This window comes from Cyprinus carpio, chromosome A16, assembly GCF_018340385.1.
Source record: "Cyprinus carpio isolate SPL01 chromosome A16, ASM1834038v1, whole genome shotgun sequence".
Taxonomy (NCBI): domain Eukaryota; kingdom Metazoa; phylum Chordata; class Actinopteri; order Cypriniformes; family Cyprinidae; genus Cyprinus; species Cyprinus carpio.
This window is the reverse complement of record NC_056587.1, coordinates 12,847,922-12,866,649: the sequence shown is the minus strand read 5'-3', so window position 1 is coordinate 12,866,649 and position 18,728 is coordinate 12,847,922. Positions and strand designations below refer to the sequence as shown.

At 34.2% G+C, this 18,728-nt stretch overlaps 1 protein-coding gene across 4 annotated transcripts; it reads left to right on the top strand.

The window, feature by feature from the left end:
* Window positions 1–109: 109 nt before the first annotated feature.
* Window positions 110–17,874, top strand: ptpn6 (protein tyrosine phosphatase non-receptor type 6). 4 transcript variants are annotated; one of them, XM_019118161.2, is made up of 17 exons: window positions 1,355–1,534; window positions 1,745–1,899; window positions 2,124–2,152; window positions 2,992–3,114; window positions 4,813–5,007; window positions 9,664–9,844; window positions 11,832–11,948; window positions 12,406–12,531; window positions 13,433–13,529; window positions 13,658–13,737; window positions 13,845–13,991; window positions 14,136–14,270; window positions 14,579–14,733; window positions 15,324–15,391; window positions 16,142–16,293; window positions 16,910–16,983; window positions 17,432–17,874. In XM_019118161.2, the coding sequence occupies exons 3-17, from the start codon at window positions 2,145–2,147 to the stop codon at window positions 17,532–17,534; spliced, it is 1,761 nt and encodes a 586-aa protein (XP_018973706.1). In that variant the 5' UTR covers window positions 1,355–1,534; window positions 1,745–1,899; window positions 2,124–2,144; the 3' UTR covers window positions 17,535–17,874. The 4 variants fall into 4 exon arrangements, with proteins under 4 accessions (XP_042628695.1, XP_018973706.1, XP_018973708.1 ...); XM_042772761.1 differs by lacking the exons at window positions 1,355–1,534; window positions 1,745–1,899 and adding an exon at window positions 110–266; XM_019118163.2 differs by lacking the exon at window positions 1,745–1,899 and having other exon boundaries at window positions 1,378–1,534.
* The last annotated feature ends 854 nt before the right edge of the window (window positions 17,875–18,728 follow it).

Below are 18,728 nucleotides of genomic sequence, written 5' to 3'. Positions count from 1 at the left end.
AATGACAAAAAGCAGGATGGGGAAATTGTCAATTAACGAAAATGGCAGGGTGGAGGCAGACAACTTATCAGAGCAAAAGCTTTGGGCAGAGGAGACTTGCAAAGAGACGCACAAGTCAAGATTAGTTAGTCAAAGTCCTCTCTTTGCTTGTTGTTAAATCAATCTGCGTGGCACATTTACAATATTTGATCCATTCCATTCAAGAGCAGAACTGGACATCGGATAACTGTGTGTGTGTGAGAAGAGGACAAAAGCATGTCACGTGGGTAAGGGACTTCAAACAATACTTGTACATTTCTAAAAAAAATATAAACCATGGCTTTACCATGGTACTTACTTTGTCAGTTTAGATTAAATTGAGATTATTAATCTTTAGAAATATTATTTTTAGAAATATAATAAGCATTTTTTAGAAGATGCTCCAACATTCTAGATCCAGTCTGCTAGTTGAAATCTCTCTTTGCACTCATATTTTCATGGGCTTGCTGTTGCTGCCAGGATAAAATTCAAAACAGCTTTTCTGTTCAGCAGTGCTATCTGGCTCCCTGTGCTCCAAATTATAATCCAACCAACCAAATTCAGCCCAGACTCTATCCTGGACTTTACATGTATTCAAATTATAGTTGTGACCTAGAGACTAGAGGTCTAGATATTTGCAAAGCAAAAATTATTTCCTTTTCTGGATGGATGTATTAGCTTAACATATGTTAAATTGTGTCAGCCAAAAGTTTTAACCATATAAAAAATGTTTTTTTGAGCAGCAAATCAGAATATTAGAATGATTTCTGACGGATCAGGTGACACTAAAGACTGGAGTAATGGGGCTAAAAATCAGCTTTGAAATCACAGGAATAAATCATATTTTAAAACATATTCAAGTAGAAAGCAGTTATTTTAAATGGTAAAAATATTTCACAATATTACTGCTTTTGCTGTATTTTGGATTAAATAAATGCAAGCTTGTTGAGCAGAAGAGAATTCTTTAAAAAAAACATAAAAATTCTTACTGTTCAAAAACTTTTGACTGGTAGTGTATATATATATATATATTAAATGCACATCAAATCAAATATGCACAAGAGACCTCTTTAAAAAACAATAAATAATCTCATGACCCCAATTTTTTTAAATGTTAGTGTGTAGCAGGGTTATTATAGTTAAATAACACTAAGACCAAAACCCCTTTTTATATAAAGGCTTGTGGTGCATTATGGCAGGTAAGGTTTTACATATGTACCTTAGGCCATTTTGATGTAGTAAAAATAATAATGTAGATTATGCGATTAACAACCTGTAACATACGTCAGGTATGTGCTTCCTCGTGTTTATTTCTGTGTGTTTGTGTTAGTGAGAGGGGAAGGTCTGAAAACAAGGAAGTGCAATGTACGACTAAACAAAATGGACTTTAACTGTCAGCCTCAATGACACCCGGCTTGTGAAATCAACCTGCCAGGAAAAAGGCATAAAAGAAGAAAGAGAGGGAGCAAAAGAAAGATTAATTCAGAAAGCCATTGGAGAGAAGAAGCAATAAGAGGTCTTTTGCATTTCATTGTCATTGTTTTTTTTGCACTTCATGTAGTTCCTCTATTTGACTCTTGTAGTTTCAAAGGTTGAGCTGAATGTTTGTCTGATAATGTCTGATAATTAGTTGTTGACAAAAAGAACTTAACCTAACGGAAATTCATCTGACATCTCTGTATCTGTCTATACCTCTCTTGTTTGCTTTCACTGTTTTATGAAAAAGCCACAAAAAGGAAGGAAGAAGTTTGTAACAGTACATGAGAGAGTGAGAGAGGGAGGGACATACGACAGGCTTATATACACTGTCAGGACGACCTGCTCTTCAAAGGACCGAAAACTGTTTACATTTCGAGAGAGAAGGAGAGGCGAAGCGGGCAGGTATGAAGTCGCTAGATAAATGATTATGAGCCGTGGTTGGTTGTGTGGAGGAATGTCACTGCACTGGTTATAGAAAGAGGGAGGCAATTGGGAAAGTAGAGGATGAGTGCTGACGTATGACACGAAGAGAAGAAGTCTTTACTGCTCTGGATTATTGTGTATGCCTATATCATATCTAATACAATATTAATGTGCATTCAATTCTTTTTCCTTTTGACCGGAAGAGGAACATTTGAAAAAGGAAGATGGTCCGGTAAGTTGAGACAGACTTTGCACTTGTTTTCTTGTTCCAATCTTGTTCAACTCCTCATCTTCCCCTTTTCAGTTTTGCTACTCTTATGTTTTGCACCACAGACTCTTATCTGTGAGTCTTGCCATATGTTTTTAAAAAGGCATTTTTGTGTGTGTGTGTGCGCGCGCATAACTGCAATGTGCAAGGTGTATTTATATGCTGATGCATGTCTGGCTGCACGTGTATGTGCATTTCTGCAAATGCACTTGGCGGTTTGGTAGGCCTTGGTAGAGTGTACTTGTTTTTGCATGTGCTTCACCATAACACACACACATAGTTTACTCTCTGTACTTATAAAGTAAAGTATTTGGACACTTTTTTAAATGCATTAATATATTTGCATTACATAACGAATTCCAAAATCATTAGGATCAACGTGCAAACAAATAATGCTAGAGATTTTCTCAAAATGTAAAGTTTTTTTTTTTTTTTTTTTGAGGTTTTCTGAGCCATTTTTGCAGTTAAATTTAAACGTGTCAAGATGTGGATGTTTTAAGTCAGTTCCCCTCAAGTTCAGACAGGTGTTTTAACCACAGGTGTAGTTCATCATATTAACTATGCATGTGTTACACTAATATTGCACTACACTGCCACAAATTGTGGCACAATTGTCTTTTTTGAACAACATATTGCTTTTTATCATTTCAAACCTAATAAACTTCGTTTTGTGAAATGTTTGGCTTGCGTCCAGTAAAGTTGTACACAAACAGTATGTTGTGCCATTCATGTGAAACCACTCTTTTACATTATCATCTTTAGAGTGTCTGACTCTAACATAGGCTCATTTACATGTTGAACAGGTGGTTCCACAGAGATCTGTCTGGAATAGACGCAGAGACCGTTTTGAAGACCCGAGGTGTCCATGGCAGCTTCCTGGCCCGACCCAGCAAGAAGAATGTGGGCGATTTCTCCCTGTCTGTTAGGTACAGCACTTTTTGTGTGATATGATAAAATTATCCATCTTTAGCCACTTTTTATGACATTTAAAGAAAATTTGGTTCTTAGGATAAGCTGAGGTCAGATTGGGTGATAGATAACCTTCATAGCTTTCTGTTACTTTCTGCTCTAGTAAAAGGAAGCCTTTCTGTGTTGGCTAAAAAACAAAAAAACTTCTTATTTACTGAATGCTTCTGTATTTGACTGGTTTGAGCTTTTGTCTTTGTTTCTCTGATTTGTCTGACGGTGTTTAGTTCTAGAGCTTGTCAAGAAACATTTAGATACTTCCCTACATACCAATTTTTGTTCTAGACAGACATCGCACACAATGTGGGAATAACTATTTCATTAAGCTGTGTTCTGTATTTATACAATATGCATCACTATTTCTTTCTTTTCAGAAGCTTTGTTTGAATTGTGGTTTTCTGACCTTTAAAATATTAATGGACATATGTTTTCAAGCTATTTATTTCTTTTACACATTATCAGCCATGCAACTGTCATCAACCGTTCAGTTCACTTCACATAACAATGCCATAATTCACACATTTATCTTTAAGTGTTTTTATTAATTCCATAGACTGTAAAACCTAATTTGCTTGTTTTACATATAGACTGTTAAATATGCTCCGGACATGCAATAAGTTTGTTTCCCAATCTATTTAATTTAAAAAGTGTCTGCTTAATAATGGAAAACCTCAACAGGCTGATTTGTACAATTGTATGCGATGGGTGACTTGGATGTTGTCACACAGCTATTTGATGTTACTAAATGCCAGTGTAATGTCAGTTCATTTTTTTAAAGGTCAAAGAACAGTGTCAACAGCTCAAAAAATATTCTGATATGTTGTCTACTTGGAGTTCATAACTACAACAATAGTATATTCTCTGGGTGTAGCCTGGAAACTAATCATACTTAGTTTTGATATTTGCAAATCAATTGTGGTTGTATGGTTTTGTTGCCATCTTCCGTTAACTCTTTTGTAATTTAGTAAACCTTTATTTAGGAATAAATTACAACATTAACAACAATAATTGAAATCAGCTGTTATTAACATTCTGATTTAGTGCAAAATTATTTTTCAGATTTTATGTACAAACTTTTAAGCTTTTAATTGATAGGATACTATAAAGCTGAAAAAAAAAAATAAAGGGAGAGAGGAAGTGAATGGGAATGGCTGGACTCAGATTTGAGCCTGCATTCCCACGAGTCCTCCATTTATATGTTACTATTATGTGTCCTCTTTACCGTGCCACATATCTGATGTGTTGTTTAGTCTGGTTCCAAACCCCGCAACCAAACCTAGTTTGCTGGCATACTTGAACACAGCTATGTTTGGAGAGGATAATGACTTATTCTCAGGAAGACAAATTTTCAACCCTGAAAAAAACAGGAAGAATATGTGTAGGCTAATCAATATCTATGACGGAAAATATTACTGCCATCATTTGTGAAAAAGAATTCAGGTCCAGTAATTACTTCACACTACCCGTAGAGTTTCTACATACTTTGTGAAGTTACGATTACTCCATTTCCTGTGACATTATGTTCTCTTTAAACCAGTTTATGTTTGGGGACCTGGATTAATTATTTTGAGATGCCATGTTTTATCAACAAAATAATTCAATTTTACTGAGCATGATGCATCATCAGTCCCCTTTTCTTCTCTTCCTCTATTTCTCAGAGTGGGAGACATAATAACACACATCAGGATTCAGAACACGGGTGATTATTACGACCTGTACGGTGGGGAGAAGTTTGCGACGTTGGCCGAGTTGGTGGAATACTACACTGGAGATCATGGAACTCTACAGGATAGAGATGGGACCGTTATTGAGCTCAAATACCCTTTAAACTGTTCTGATCCCACCACTGAGAGGTAAGCCATCATATTTGACCCTTCATCCTGAAGATGTCAAGATGTATTAACAAAATAGCTAATACAAGCAGTTTTATTTGACTTCGGTTTGATTGATATTTGATTCTAATTTGTTTGTGAGACTCTTATATACCATATTTCACAGGTTTCTGTGACATTATTACAGTACAGGTTTTTAGGATGAGTTTCATCTGTGTTTGCTAACCTTGTCTTTGCAAAGTTATATCCACTTTCTCAGTCATGTCAAATATTCTGATTATGATGTTTGCATAGGTTGCGTATGGAACTATTCCATTTCAACTATTCCACTCCGTTTGCTTTTGCTACACCATATACCAATGAATGAGGCCCCCACAGATACATAAATACACATACACATTATATTCATGCTTGTTTATACTGCTTACTGATATTGATTATATTTATATATGTGACATCAGTCATTGTGGTTGCAATCGTGCCATTTACTGTTGTTTCTAAAGTTATGTTGTTATTTTATTTATATTAGCTCGAAGGTCAGGTGTTAAGTTGAAAAAAAAAGTGACAAACTCAAAAGGTTAAAGTCATAATGTGGCATTTTTAGGTCTTGTATTATGCTACTTCACTGTTTGAAGTTAAGCTTAATGCAGATAAGCAAAGCATCATTTGATTATTTGGAAATTCTTGCTTGCAAATTTATATTTAGTCTGCTGCTGTAGAGAATCTAATAGTCAAATTGTCCATGTAAACAGAACCACAATATTTTGGACATGGAAAGTCTTTTGACTCATAAGGCTAAGAATTTACATTTATTTTACTGTTGTTGATAGCCTATAGATAAAGAAAGTTGTGTTGCCTTGCCCCTTTTGAGAGTGTTCAGGTATTTTGTAGATTTAGCAGTGGTATTTTATGTAAATGTATCTATTTATATACTGTCATGCTAACTGAGAGTGTCAACTTTTATTTGTGGCAGATAGCTACTCAAGCTACACAGCAAGCTAACAAAAAGTGGTTAACTACAGAGCTTCAATGTACTTTAATTAGTTTTTGCTACTAGCTAGTGTGGCTAACTAGAGAGCTAATAGTTCATAGTGTAGCTAAGCTACAAACAAAACAAAACAAAACAAGTTAACTACAGTGAATCTTAGCCTAGTTAGTTAGCCACAAGTAACTTTCCCAATACTGGTCACCATGCCAAAAGGTTAATGGCAAATGAATGGTAAAAGTTGTTACTGGCTGTAATGCTGCCGCAGTAAAACTGTGCACACAAAATGTCACCTCAGAGGTTTTTCCGTCCCTGCTGTTGGTATACTGTTTTTTTTTTAAAAGCATTTTGTTAGCAGCACATGATCAGCCATTTTATCACACATTGGAATTCTTCCACATTCTACTTTCAATTACGTCAGAAACCGAGGACCAAAACTCGATACAAATCTCCAAAATTCTATCCAGAAATACTGTTAATCTTATCAAATAAAGAGTAAAACCAGACAGCAGCAGATTCATTTCGTTCAGCAAGAGATATGTTCATGTGATCAGGAAGTATAAATCATTTAAGATGGTCTCTTTGCTTTATGATTACACCAAATGCACATTCTTGTCATGTGAATGAGTCTGCTCCTACATCAGAATCTGATACATCCGATTTACATTTGACCATACAACTGGAGAATTTTACACACTATACTTTATGAGTACTCCTGTTTATGTGGATCACAGATACACAATCCTGGACCAGCATTGCTAATCATAAACTTTTTAACATGCCTAATGTAAGATAGACATCACTTTAGTTAACCATACTTGTGTTTAGGTTTGTGATTGTTGGCTGTAATAATAAGGAATGCAAAATGCATGTTATGCACGGATATTTCGGACATATTTTCGTTTTTTCTCTATCAGTTTCCCTTCTTTGTCTGCACACAGTGTCTGTATGGTGCAAAAGAAAAAAAAACTTAACTCATATAAGTGTGAAATATTTCAGATTTATTTTTATAGTTAATGTAATGCAGGGAAAAATGAACAATAATTCACTAAAATTAAGACTGTCTAAACACAGATTCACTAAAGCTGATTAAACTAATATATTTAGTTATAAATGTAATTAAACACTGTAAGTTAAAGTTCATTTTTAAACATTATAATTTGTAATAATTATGAATAATAAATAATATAATTATTTTTAGAAGACAATAATTATAAATTAAAGTGCATATGTCTGAGACTGCTACAAATGTCTATTTTGCATTCTTTCATGTATTTTTTTTTTAGTAACAAATTTATATTATATTATATTATATTATATTATATTATATTATATTATATTATATTATATTATATTATATTATTATCTGCATTTTGAGTAAAATGTTGAATTGAATTTAAGTACATCTTAATATTTGGTTTGTGACTTTTACCCAAGTTGCATGAGCTCCACAAGTTTGTGTAAAACCTGGTGATCATGTCCACAATGTTCAATAGAAGCAAAAGCATCTGATCCTTCTGTGCAAAGGAGAGTACATGATCAATGTCATGAATTTGCTTATTTGATTAGTGACTTAGAAATAGTGCAGTCTTGAAAATTTCTTATTCATTTTATGTTACAAAAAATTGGTGTGTTGTTAAGTTTTAAAATCCTAAATCCTGTTTATTTTCAGGTGTACATAAAATTTTGAATCCCAGATTTCAGTGTGGCCTTTTGGATCCCAAAGCTTCACCATCTTGGTCACTGATTTTTCTTTAAGTTCTTTATTTCATTTTGATGCACCTTGAATTGCAGACACACTCCACCCTCCCTCCGCCATGTGTCTGACTTCCTCTTCTCAACTGCGGTTGGAAACTTTAGTTTTGACACATTTGCAAACAGTGACCAGACCCATTCAGGCCTTCCTTCATCTCTCCCTTGTCTCTCTTAGCTCTTTGTCCCCCACACTTCTGTCGATCTCTTTCTCTTTTTTTGGTCATGCTCATGATGAGTTGCTTGATGGGTGTTGTTTAACAGACAGAGAACCTAAAGTATGCAAACTGATGTCACAGTTAAACTCAGTGGGACACTTTTCTACATTTTTGTCCCATAAAAGTGTTACAGTGGCTTACTTTGTTTACGTGTTACCAACTGCCCCAAAGTGTGTTTTTCATTGTGGTTATAACACCGTAGAACTTTCTGGAACATCCTTTCTGGTATTTTCTAGAATTTAGAGATATTTAATGAGAAAGTTTACGTGAGAAAAAACAGTCTGTCATAATTTACTCTCCCTAATGTCGGTCCAAACCTGTATTACTTACTTTTTTTCTGCGTAACAGAGAATTTGCAATGACAGATAGTGTAATGTATATACAATTGACATTCATATAAAATATTACATGTTTAATGAGACTGTAACTTTGATCACCAGACAACATAAAAGAGCAAGAATGAAAAGAATAAAAATCTAAAAAGATTGAGATGCGCTGAAAATATTGTTGATTGTTGACGATTAGAAACACAAAGATGTCTGATTGCATGATGACATGGTGTCTTAACAATAAGACAGCTGTCCAGTTGATATGTGTCCCAGTCACATATGCTTAACTTTCGGTCATATCGATATGTTTAGTAAAGAAAGAGAACTTAAGATTTGCATTAACAAGATGTAGTCAACTAAAAATATAAATTACACTATTAGAAATGTCGGGGTGACCCCCACCTTTTTGGTAGCTGCCCCAGTCTTTTAACTTGCCTATTTCTATTAGATCTGCCCCTTCTTTGTCTGCTTTGTCTTGTCCAAGATAAAAACCTATCTTTTTGAGTTGGCATATAACAAGTGATAAAGCATCGCATTGCACTGTGTTTTAGTAATGATACGGTACTGTTTTAGCAATTATTTTAGTGTGTTTTGTAATGTGCTTTTTTCTATTTAACTCATTTTTACAGCACACTGGTCAATTTTGGTTGTTTAATAGTGCTATATAAATAAAATTGACATTGACATTATATTATATTTTATTAGTGTTAAAGTTGCATTTGTTATCATAAATGTTTTTCATGTAAGAATATAATGATAACGTACATGATTATTTATTTATATTTTTATATATTTATTATTATTCAGAAGCAGCAAAATCATAATTCACCGGTTGTAATTGTCAAAGAGCAATCATGGAAGAACCCCTATTTGGCGATTTAGCAAGCCTCTCTCTTTTTTTTTTTCTCAAGACAAGAGAGAAGGAAGGACAAGCTAAAAATACACCAAAGTCTCGAGTCAAGAAATCTTGTCATCAGAAAATTTTCCGACCGCAGTACAGGAAGCTAAGATGTAGAAATTGAGAACTGAGCCCAATTGTTAACTAAAATTTTAGTATGCTAGAGCGTGAGGACTGCCATACTTTTGCACCATGATCCAAAATTGGATTGCTAATAAACATATGCGCACTGGAAACAGATGTGACATCAATGTTCAGTCTCTTGTTTTTGTGTTCATGGCTACATTGGTTTGTGGTGCAGCTGCATTTGGCTCTTGTTTTGTAATTTTAGTCTGGTTTGTTTGCGTCAGAGTCATTAGTTTATTCATGCTTATGCATGCAGGAAATACTATTCATATATAAATAACAAAGTACATTTTACTACTATTTTTACTTTTTTTCTATTATGAGAACATCTAACATCTCCTTTTTCCTCTGTTGTTTTTGTATCTTCAGGTGGTACCATGGCCACTTGTCAGGTCCCAGTGCTGAGAAGCTGCTCCGTGAGCGTGGTGAGCCTGGGACGTTCCTGGTGAGGGAGTCGCTCTCCAAACCAGGAGACTTTGTTCTGTCTGTGCTCACCGATGATATGACCAGTGCTGGGTTTAGGGTCTCCCACATCAAGGTCATGTGCAATGTAAGTGCTTGTGGATGTGCTCATACGTGAATGATTGTGCGTCAAACGGAGTCAATGGTTTGCATTAATTTTAATAGAAAGTATCTGAATTAAATGTGAATGTGGGATATTCTACTTCATAAGCTTGTTTCTAGTCCAGTATTTAGTTACACTCCCCTCCAAGTAAGGTTTTGGACAATATCAGCAAAAATCCTTATCTTTTTTCGGTGCATTTTGTTATAAATAGCTCTAGTATTTTTCTATGTCCTCAATATATATATATATATATATATATATATATATATATATATATATATATATATATATATATATATATATATATATATATATATATATATATATATATATATATATATATTACCCCTTATCAATACAAAGTAATCACAAAATGAATAGGGTTTATGCTGGGCACTATTGGTCATTTAGAATAGAATAGAATAATGGATTTACTTTTGTATAGATCTTAACAACTTGATCAATGACACAGTATTTAAAGGGATAGTTCACCCAAAAAAGAAAAGTCTGTCATCATTTGCACACCCTCTAGTTGTTCCAAACCTTTTGTTAAATTTGTTACAAAAGAAGATATTTTGAATATATATATATATGGATAACCAAACAATCCATACTGTGGAAGTCAGTGGGGACTAACAACTGTTTGGTTACACAAATTCTTTAAAATGTTCAATCTGCATTCTGAGTGGTTTTGAGATATGAAGTATCAAAAATTTTGTATTACATATACTTTGTAGATAGAACCTTTTTGCTTTCTTACTAAAAATGTACACAACTTTAAAAATCACAGAATAAGAATTTGTGAATAACTCAATTCTGGCAAAAATGTCAGATAGAAATATAGAATTCCAAGGTGATGAAATAACATGAATAAATAAATAAACCTGCTTAACTGGCAATATATTTGCACTCTGACATATATACACATTCACATAGTATGACATTTGTGCAGATTCATACAGTTTGACATACATACTCATACACATGTTTGACATACTTAGGAACAGTAATGCATTTAAATACATATGGTACACACATTATGACATTGATTCACATGCTTGCGCTTACCTGAAAAACGCAACTGGACTTTGAGTCATGAGTGTGTGTGAGTAAATGGCAGCGGGGGTGGTCATGCTCCACTCAGGGCTCTAAATAAGCACTATTGTTGTGCTGTTGAAATGAATGGTAGAAGAATATGACCAAGGGAAAATCAGGTCAACGCACTGCCTGTCAATTGTTTATTTATTCCACTGGTATATGCGTATGCGTATGCGCTTTAGTGAGGTTCAAAGCAGACAAAGCACCGTCGTTGCGTTGTTGCCCTCTGAGCAGATTAACAGAACAAACTGTGTTCTGTTCAGCTCAGAGAACCAAACAATTCTGTTAAGGCCTAAAACCTTTTAAATCAGCCTATGTTAACCCTATTTTATCTGAGAAAATGTAAGCTCTCACCAGTGGACAGCTTCTGTTAATCTGATTTAAAGACACAGAGAGCTTTTGTGTTGCCGTTTTGGTGATGTTATTTAAAGTTTAATGAAAGAGCATTCTCACAGGTTGTACTTTTAAAATAAAATCCGAATGTCCATTTATGTGTTCATTTTTGATAAGGACAGTATTAGCAAATTTTCAAGCAAACTTGAAGTGAATGTGATGGAACTGACTTCAAATGAGGCACATCCACCTAAAATCTTGTTCAAAAGTAAATGCAGTAATCATAAAGGAAGTGGCATTCATGAGTAAAACAAAAAGTAAAATATGCTTTCTCGCACAGTATAAATGTTTCTTTAAACAGAAAAATACATAGCTCTCTTGTCTTTAAATTTTAATAATTTTAATAATTATTTGGTGGTCAATTTTTGCATCCAGTTAAGGTGCCAGTGAACCCCATGTTACTCTTGAGTATGAATTAAACTGACTGATTAACTTTATGCGTGTATATGCGTGATCATTTTTTATGCGTGTTGATTTTCAGAATGACCGTTATACAGTTGGTGGTAAAGACATTTTTGACAATTTGGCAGACCTTGTGGAGCATTTCAAACGCACTGGTATTGAGGAGTTGTCTGGGACAATGGTTTACCTAAAACAGGTGAGGAAATTTTGTAATGAGTGTTTTTTTTTTTTATACCAACATATATGTCAAGCAAGATGTTCAACAAAAGCACCAGCAACTAATCAGCTACTGGTATTAACCACAGCACTGTGGAAACTCACTGTTAGGTTTGGTCATGTTAGCTTATACATTTTGAGAAATTAATCTGAAATATTTCGATCTAAAACCCTTTAAAAAATGTTGTAAGAAAGCTGAAACTAAGAGCATCTGTTCTGCTGAGGTAAAGTGATTTGGCTGGAAAATATCTGTGAAAAAGATATTCATTAGTGTTACAAAATGGCACATCACAAAGAACTGTGGGAAGCACCTTTAATGTTGTGATTAATCTTCGCCCTTTCTGTCTGTCTCTCACCTACTCTCTTCTGTCTGTCTGTGTTGATGTTTTGCTCTTCTCACTGTTTGAATTTGTTTTGGTGTCTACCCTTTTCCTCAGCCTTATTACTCCACAAGGTTGAACGCAGCTGATATTGAGAGCAGAGTAAAGCAGCTCGACCAGACCTCAGATAACATGGACGGGGCCGATAAAAAGATAAAAGCTGGGTTCTGGGAAGAGTTTGATGTGAGTGGCATGTTTAAAGGTTATTCACCACCTGCTGTAGATGAATCACAAGTTCTTAATGCATTAGAAGCACAGCAATAATTTATGAACACACTGTGGGATTTATTTGGAAAATAACTATTTTGAAAGTATTGCAGTAATGCTACTTGAAAGAAAATACATTTAAATATCTTAATATGGAATTCCTGCTTTTAAGTTAAAATAACCTGTTTTATACTATGGACCAGCCTGAAAAATACACCTTTTTAAATGTGATTTGATTCAAGCTAAACAAATCTTATTTACAATAACAGTATTGACTTGCCTAGGAGAAACCAAAATTGCAAAAACATAAAATAAATAAATAAATAAATAATGTAAATGGGAAATTAAATTAAATTAAATTAAATTAAATTAAATTAAATTAAATTAAATTAAATTAAATTAAATTAAATTAAATTAAATTAAAAATTTCAAAGCAGTTAGATCTTAATAGATAATTATTTGGATTTATTTAATAAATTAAGAAATTAAATATAGATTTTTCTTTTGTTGTTGTCATTTTGTGTTTTTACATTTATTTTTTTACATAAAAGACATGAAGTCGCAGGCATATGTTTTATTGCCATCAGTTTTTTTTTTCCCATATAATCTACATTTACATGAGCTTCTGATTAAAGACAATTCATGCATTTTTACTGTCATTTTTGTACTTGTAACAATTGGTACAGGTTGGCAAAAAGAATTTGATCTACTGTTGCTAAAATTAGTGTGTTCGTCGTACCAAGATGATCACTGGTTGTAGTAAGGTTAGACCACATCCAAACTGTTGTTCAGAGCTATTCTCAAAAGGCAGGATGTGGTCATGTGTACTCTCTATCTGTGCTATTTCTGATCTATAAATCTGTTTTTCTGCTTTCAGGCGTTACAGAAGTTGGAAACCAAGGTAACGAAGAACAGAGATGAAGGAATGAGACCAGAAAACAAAAGCAAAAACAGATATAAGAACATCCTTCCCTGTGAGCAATGAATCTCATCACACTGCAATATTTCTTGGAAAAATATATAAATGAAATCTAAGTTTAGTAGTGATAAGTTCAATTTTGACAGTTTTTATAATAAATATTCTAATTTCTTCTCTTTTCAGTTGATGACACTAGGGTTGTCCTGCAAAACGCAGATCCTAATGTTGTCGGCTCTGATTACATCAATGCCAACTATGTTATAGTACGTCCACAACATAAATCACAACATAATCATAAATCTCTTAAATACTTTCGTTAAACCCTCTCTTTTCTCTCCTCCTCTCTCTTTCTATATGTCTGTGCTCACAGAACAAATTAATGGATATTAATTACCAGAAAGTTTACATTGCTTGTCAAGGCTGCCTCGCAACAACTGTAAATGATTTCTGGCAAATGGTATGGCAAGAAGGGACACGAGTAATTGTCATGACAACAAGGGAGGTTGAAAAAGGACGGGTTAGTAATTGTTGACATTCTTCCAATTTAGAATGAATTCTATTTTTTTATTTAGTATAAGTAGAAAATCTCTTGACTGTAAATGTAACATTTCAAGGTCTGACAATATACAGTTCTTTTTTTTGTTACATTCGCCCTCTGCAGAATAAGTGTGTGCCATACTGGCCAACTACTGAAGGAGAGTCAAAGGAAGTTGGCAGATATGTGGTGACGTTACTGTCTGAGAAGGATGCTGCTGATTACAAGGTCAGAGAGATGGAGCTCACAGCACCACATCGGGTAAGAAAACAGTCTTTTCAATACCTCTGTGCAATCATTCACACAAGCACACACCACATTTCTGCATACAGCACCTGCTCCCAGATTCTGTCCCTATATGTCATTCTCTTCCAATGCATTTCATACCTTTGCCTTGATAAAACAGTTTGAAGAAAAGAGTATTGTCTCTTTAAAATATGGCCTTCCTGTAATTAACAAACACAGTTGCATTATGGTTCGATCAAAAGTAAAAAAGTGAGACCACTTAAGGATATATAAACTAAAATAAGAAATTCTTAAATCAAAAATCTTTATTTTTCTGATACCAGAAAGAGCCAGCTCGCACCATTACGCACTACCAATATTTGAGCTGGCCTGATCACGGCGTGCCGCAAGAGCCTGGTGGAGTGCTTAGCTTTCTGGAGCAGGTCAACAGGAAACAGCACGCACTGTCTTCAGCTGGACCCATGGTCATCCACTGCAGGTACTTACTCACAAAAGAGCCTCTTATAACTTTATCCTCCACTTGGGTGCGTCATGAGCATAAGACATGCTATTTCATGCTATATCAGATGTCCATAAAATATACATCTGAATAGTCTTGACATTTTATGGACGGCATTGATCGCTGATGCAGGTTTAAATGCCAATTATTTTGTGTTTCTCACAAAACATCTTTGGGAGAAGCCATAATTAATCTTTTTGTAGTCAACTGGTCACTCCAAATTGTTCTAAAATGTTATGATCATAAAACATGTTTTAACACAGTTCTTATTTTAATTTCTTATTAACAATGAGAACAGTGTAGTACATTTCATGTCTTGGCAAGAAATGTAATACACGCTGACAGTCTTAGGCAGGGAGGTTTAAGCAGTAGTCACACCACTCAGCATTTCATAATCACAGTACATGCTTGAACTATTCATGATCCAATACTTCCCACTCTAAATCTTTAATTTAATAGTTTGTTTACTCTTTAGTATTAACATGTGCTATGGGACATTCAGTGTCTCAAGACCTCTGCAAGCTTGAAGAGATAGCTTTAGTTATTTGTTGCTTAATGTGTTTTGGCAGTGCTGGTATCGGACGAACAGGAACCATTGTGGTGATCGACATGCTTATAGATAACATTGATGCAAAAGGTGAGTTTATATCACTCTGTATTGAGGTTTTTGAGGTTTTCTTACTTTCACTATGAAAAACTACATTCTGTGAGGCTTTAAAAAGTCAGCAGCCTGCATCCGGAAGGTTGCTGGTTCAATCCCCAGCTGAAGCAAAATATTAGCCATTGTACCCTTCAGGAAAGCACTTAAAACCTTAGGGATTGTCCCGGTAATACCTTCATGGTACCATTCTATGGCAACATCACAAGAAAGATCATAGGCTCAATTCCCAAAGAACTGATGAACTCATTAAATGAACATCTTGAATGAGTTGAGAATTTATATGTTTAGGTTGTTTTTAACCTCTGGAATCCTGTGAATCATATAGTTTTTAATTAATTCCAGCTCTTAATGAGAAGTTTATAGTTTTAGTTAAGCTTAAAAACATTCTAGAGAGGTCAGTACTGTTTCGGTTTTCACCTTTATCTCAAAACATTAATGAACATTACCATGGCAAAGCTATAGCAGCTGAAGGTTAATGCAGTGCAATCAGATTGATTAAAGCATTATAACCTGTGAATGTCCTCAGGCTTTCTATAACCTATAATATGTTTAGCTTAAATGCTACCCTTCCAAATGGTCCAGATATTTTTACATATATCAATAGTTGGTCTTCTAATCTTATAATGGGCTTATTCTTAGTTGTTGCAACCACATTTTCAGCCTAGATCCTGGATCAAACATGGTAGCAGTTTTTGCAAATTAATCTAAAGATGTTGTTTTTGTCAGGTCTGGACAGTGACATCGACATCCAGAAGTGTATTCAGATGGTTAGAGAACAGCGGTCTGGCATGGTGCAAACCGAAGCCCAGTACAAGTTCATCTACTTGGCTGTGCTACAGTATATAGAGTCGACTAAACTCACACGAAAGGCTGTCATGGTAAGAAAATGGCTGAGGATCATGGTGAGAGGTTTTTTGAAATGCAATAAAAGGAAATTAAGCCAATATTTGGTTTGAGGTTTTTGAGATTTTTTAAGAAATTAATACTTTTTTTTTAGCAACAGAGCATTAAATATAAAGTGACCGTAAATACATTTCTAATATTACAAAAGCTTTCTATTTCTAGGAAATGCTGTTCTTTTAAACTTTCTATTAATCAAAGGATCCTGGAAGAAAAATGTGATACATTTTTTTTTCCACAAAACTATTAAGCAGCTCAGCTGATTTCAGTATTGTTAAGAAATGTACCTTGAGCAGCAAATCAACATATTAGAAGGATTTCTGAAATCATGTGACACTGAAGCCTGCAGTTACTACAAATTGTTATAATATTTCATGATATTACTGTATTTTTTTAGTCAAATAAATGCAGCCTTGGTAAGCATATGACCCCAAAGTTTTGAATGATAGTATATCCATATCCATTTGCCTTCAAACGGTTCCCATGAAATATCTTATCAAAGCCAACACTGTAAAAAGGGAAGATAAGACTGATATCCTGTGTCTCCTCTCTGTTTGTACTTAGTAATTTTTTTTTTTTTACTTATTGTTACAGGAAACAGAAACCGAATACGGAAACCTCTCAATTCAGCCTAAACACCAGAAGGCCAGTCGCAAAGCCTCTTCGAAGTAAGTATACTTCTGCTGGTAGTGTATCTGCAAATACTCCCACAAACATCTGAAACATTCCTCGCACATCTCCTTATCTTTCCCAAACCGATGAGCAGTTAAGTAGGCGGTTCAAAGATCTCTCAGTCACATGGCCATTTTTAGAAGCCTTAGAACCGTTGTGCAATATCCCATTGAAAGAGAAAGGGAAGGACTGAGTTGGATATTTTATCACAGATCTGGCCTTGTTTCAGTTTGAGCTCGCTCTAATCACACTTTGAACTAATCATTGGCTTCCTGGACAATGTTTGGCAAGCCTCTCTCTCACGTTTTTGTGGTTTGGGTCAGTTGATAGCTCAAGCTGCTGACAAAAACATTAAAACTTTGAAACATTGAAAACTCATGCACTCTTTTGTTCCTGTAAGTTAGTGAGTAATCAGTTATACTGATTTCTTTTTCCTTTTTTCAGAAAAAATGAAGATGTTTATGAGAATCTGGGAGCAAAAGGAAAGAAAGATGTCAAAAAGCAGCAATCGGAGGATAAGAAGAGTGGATCTGTCAGGAAACGATAAAAAAAGGAAAAAGAAAGAAGATGAGATTTAATTTTGCTTTAATTTTGTACAGCTTGTTTTAAAATAAAATTTCAGCGGTTTTAAAGAAAATTGAGCCAGGGTTTTACAAAGATGCCAAATTATTTGTTCTTACCAAACAAAGCTTGCTGTTTTTTTTTCTTATGTGTATTTGTTAATTTTTTAATATTTACAAAAAAAAAAGTTAAGTAAATTCACTTAATTGTAATTGATATAAATCATCCACTCGTTCTCAGTTTTGAATAAAATTCTTGTCCAAAGACTGTTATCCCTGGCCATTGTAACACATCTGCTGTAATAAAATGAAGGCGTTTGCATAAAATGTTGAATTTTCCGGGATGTTATTGTAACCGTACGGCCGAATGGAAAGGTTGATGTCCTGGAGAGATGATACGCACAAACTCTGGCCTGATGCCAGAGAGCGGGACCTGTATCATTCATATTCTTTACATCAGAGAGCTGTAGACATCAGGGTCAAATGTGGCCCTCGATCAGTGAACCCCATACAGGCCTGACCTTGTTTAACACAGAGGCACAGTGGGAAAAAACATTAGGAGAAATGAACGAACTTTACAGAGCGCCACATGAGCAACAGAACAAAGCGTGTCAGAGAAAAAATGTGTGAGAGAGTGCATTATTTGATTTTGAGGTACAGACCTAAATTATGAATATTATGTTTGGGTTTAAAAATGTTTTGTTTTCAGTGTTACCCAACTTCTATCAAACTGTCAGAAATTTTCAAATATTATTATTCATCCTATTATGGATAAACATTTATTTTTAGGATTTAAAATCACATTCTCACCTTTACTAAATAAGTATATTTGCAATGCAATGGGTTCACAAAATCACAAAAATGTAATAATATTATTAATAATAATATAAATATGTATCATTGAGATACAATTATAGGTTTTATTATTTTAATTAGCTGATGTGTTTTTGAGTTTTTTAAATACGTCTGTACAGTTTTTATTTCAGTTTTAGTTTTCTTTAGTAGCCTACAAGTTAAACTAAATTAATATGTGAAATGTTGTCTTTTATTTGATTATTTCAGCTAACGTTTATTTAATTTCAAGTAAATATATATATTTTTCATGATGCTTTTATTAATAATAATTGCAATAACTGCATATTTAATAATATGACGCCTAAATTGCATATTTTAAAGGGGTA

What these genes read in the sequence shown, in the direction of transcription:
- ptpn6 (XM_019118160.2), top strand. Translation starts at nt 2,981, where the DNA reads ATGTTGAACAGGTGGTTCCACAGAGATCTGTCTGGAATAGACGCAGAG. An exon ending in ACATCAAGGTCATGTGCAAT is followed by an intron (nt 9,845 to 11,831) that starts GTAAGTGCTTGT and finishes GTTGATTTTCAG; the next exon opens with AATGACCGTTATACAGTTGG. An exon ending in CCCATGGTCATCCACTGCAG is followed by an intron (nt 14,734 to 15,323) that starts GTACTTACTCAC and finishes GTGTTTTGGCAG; the next exon opens with TGCTGGTATCGGACGAACAG.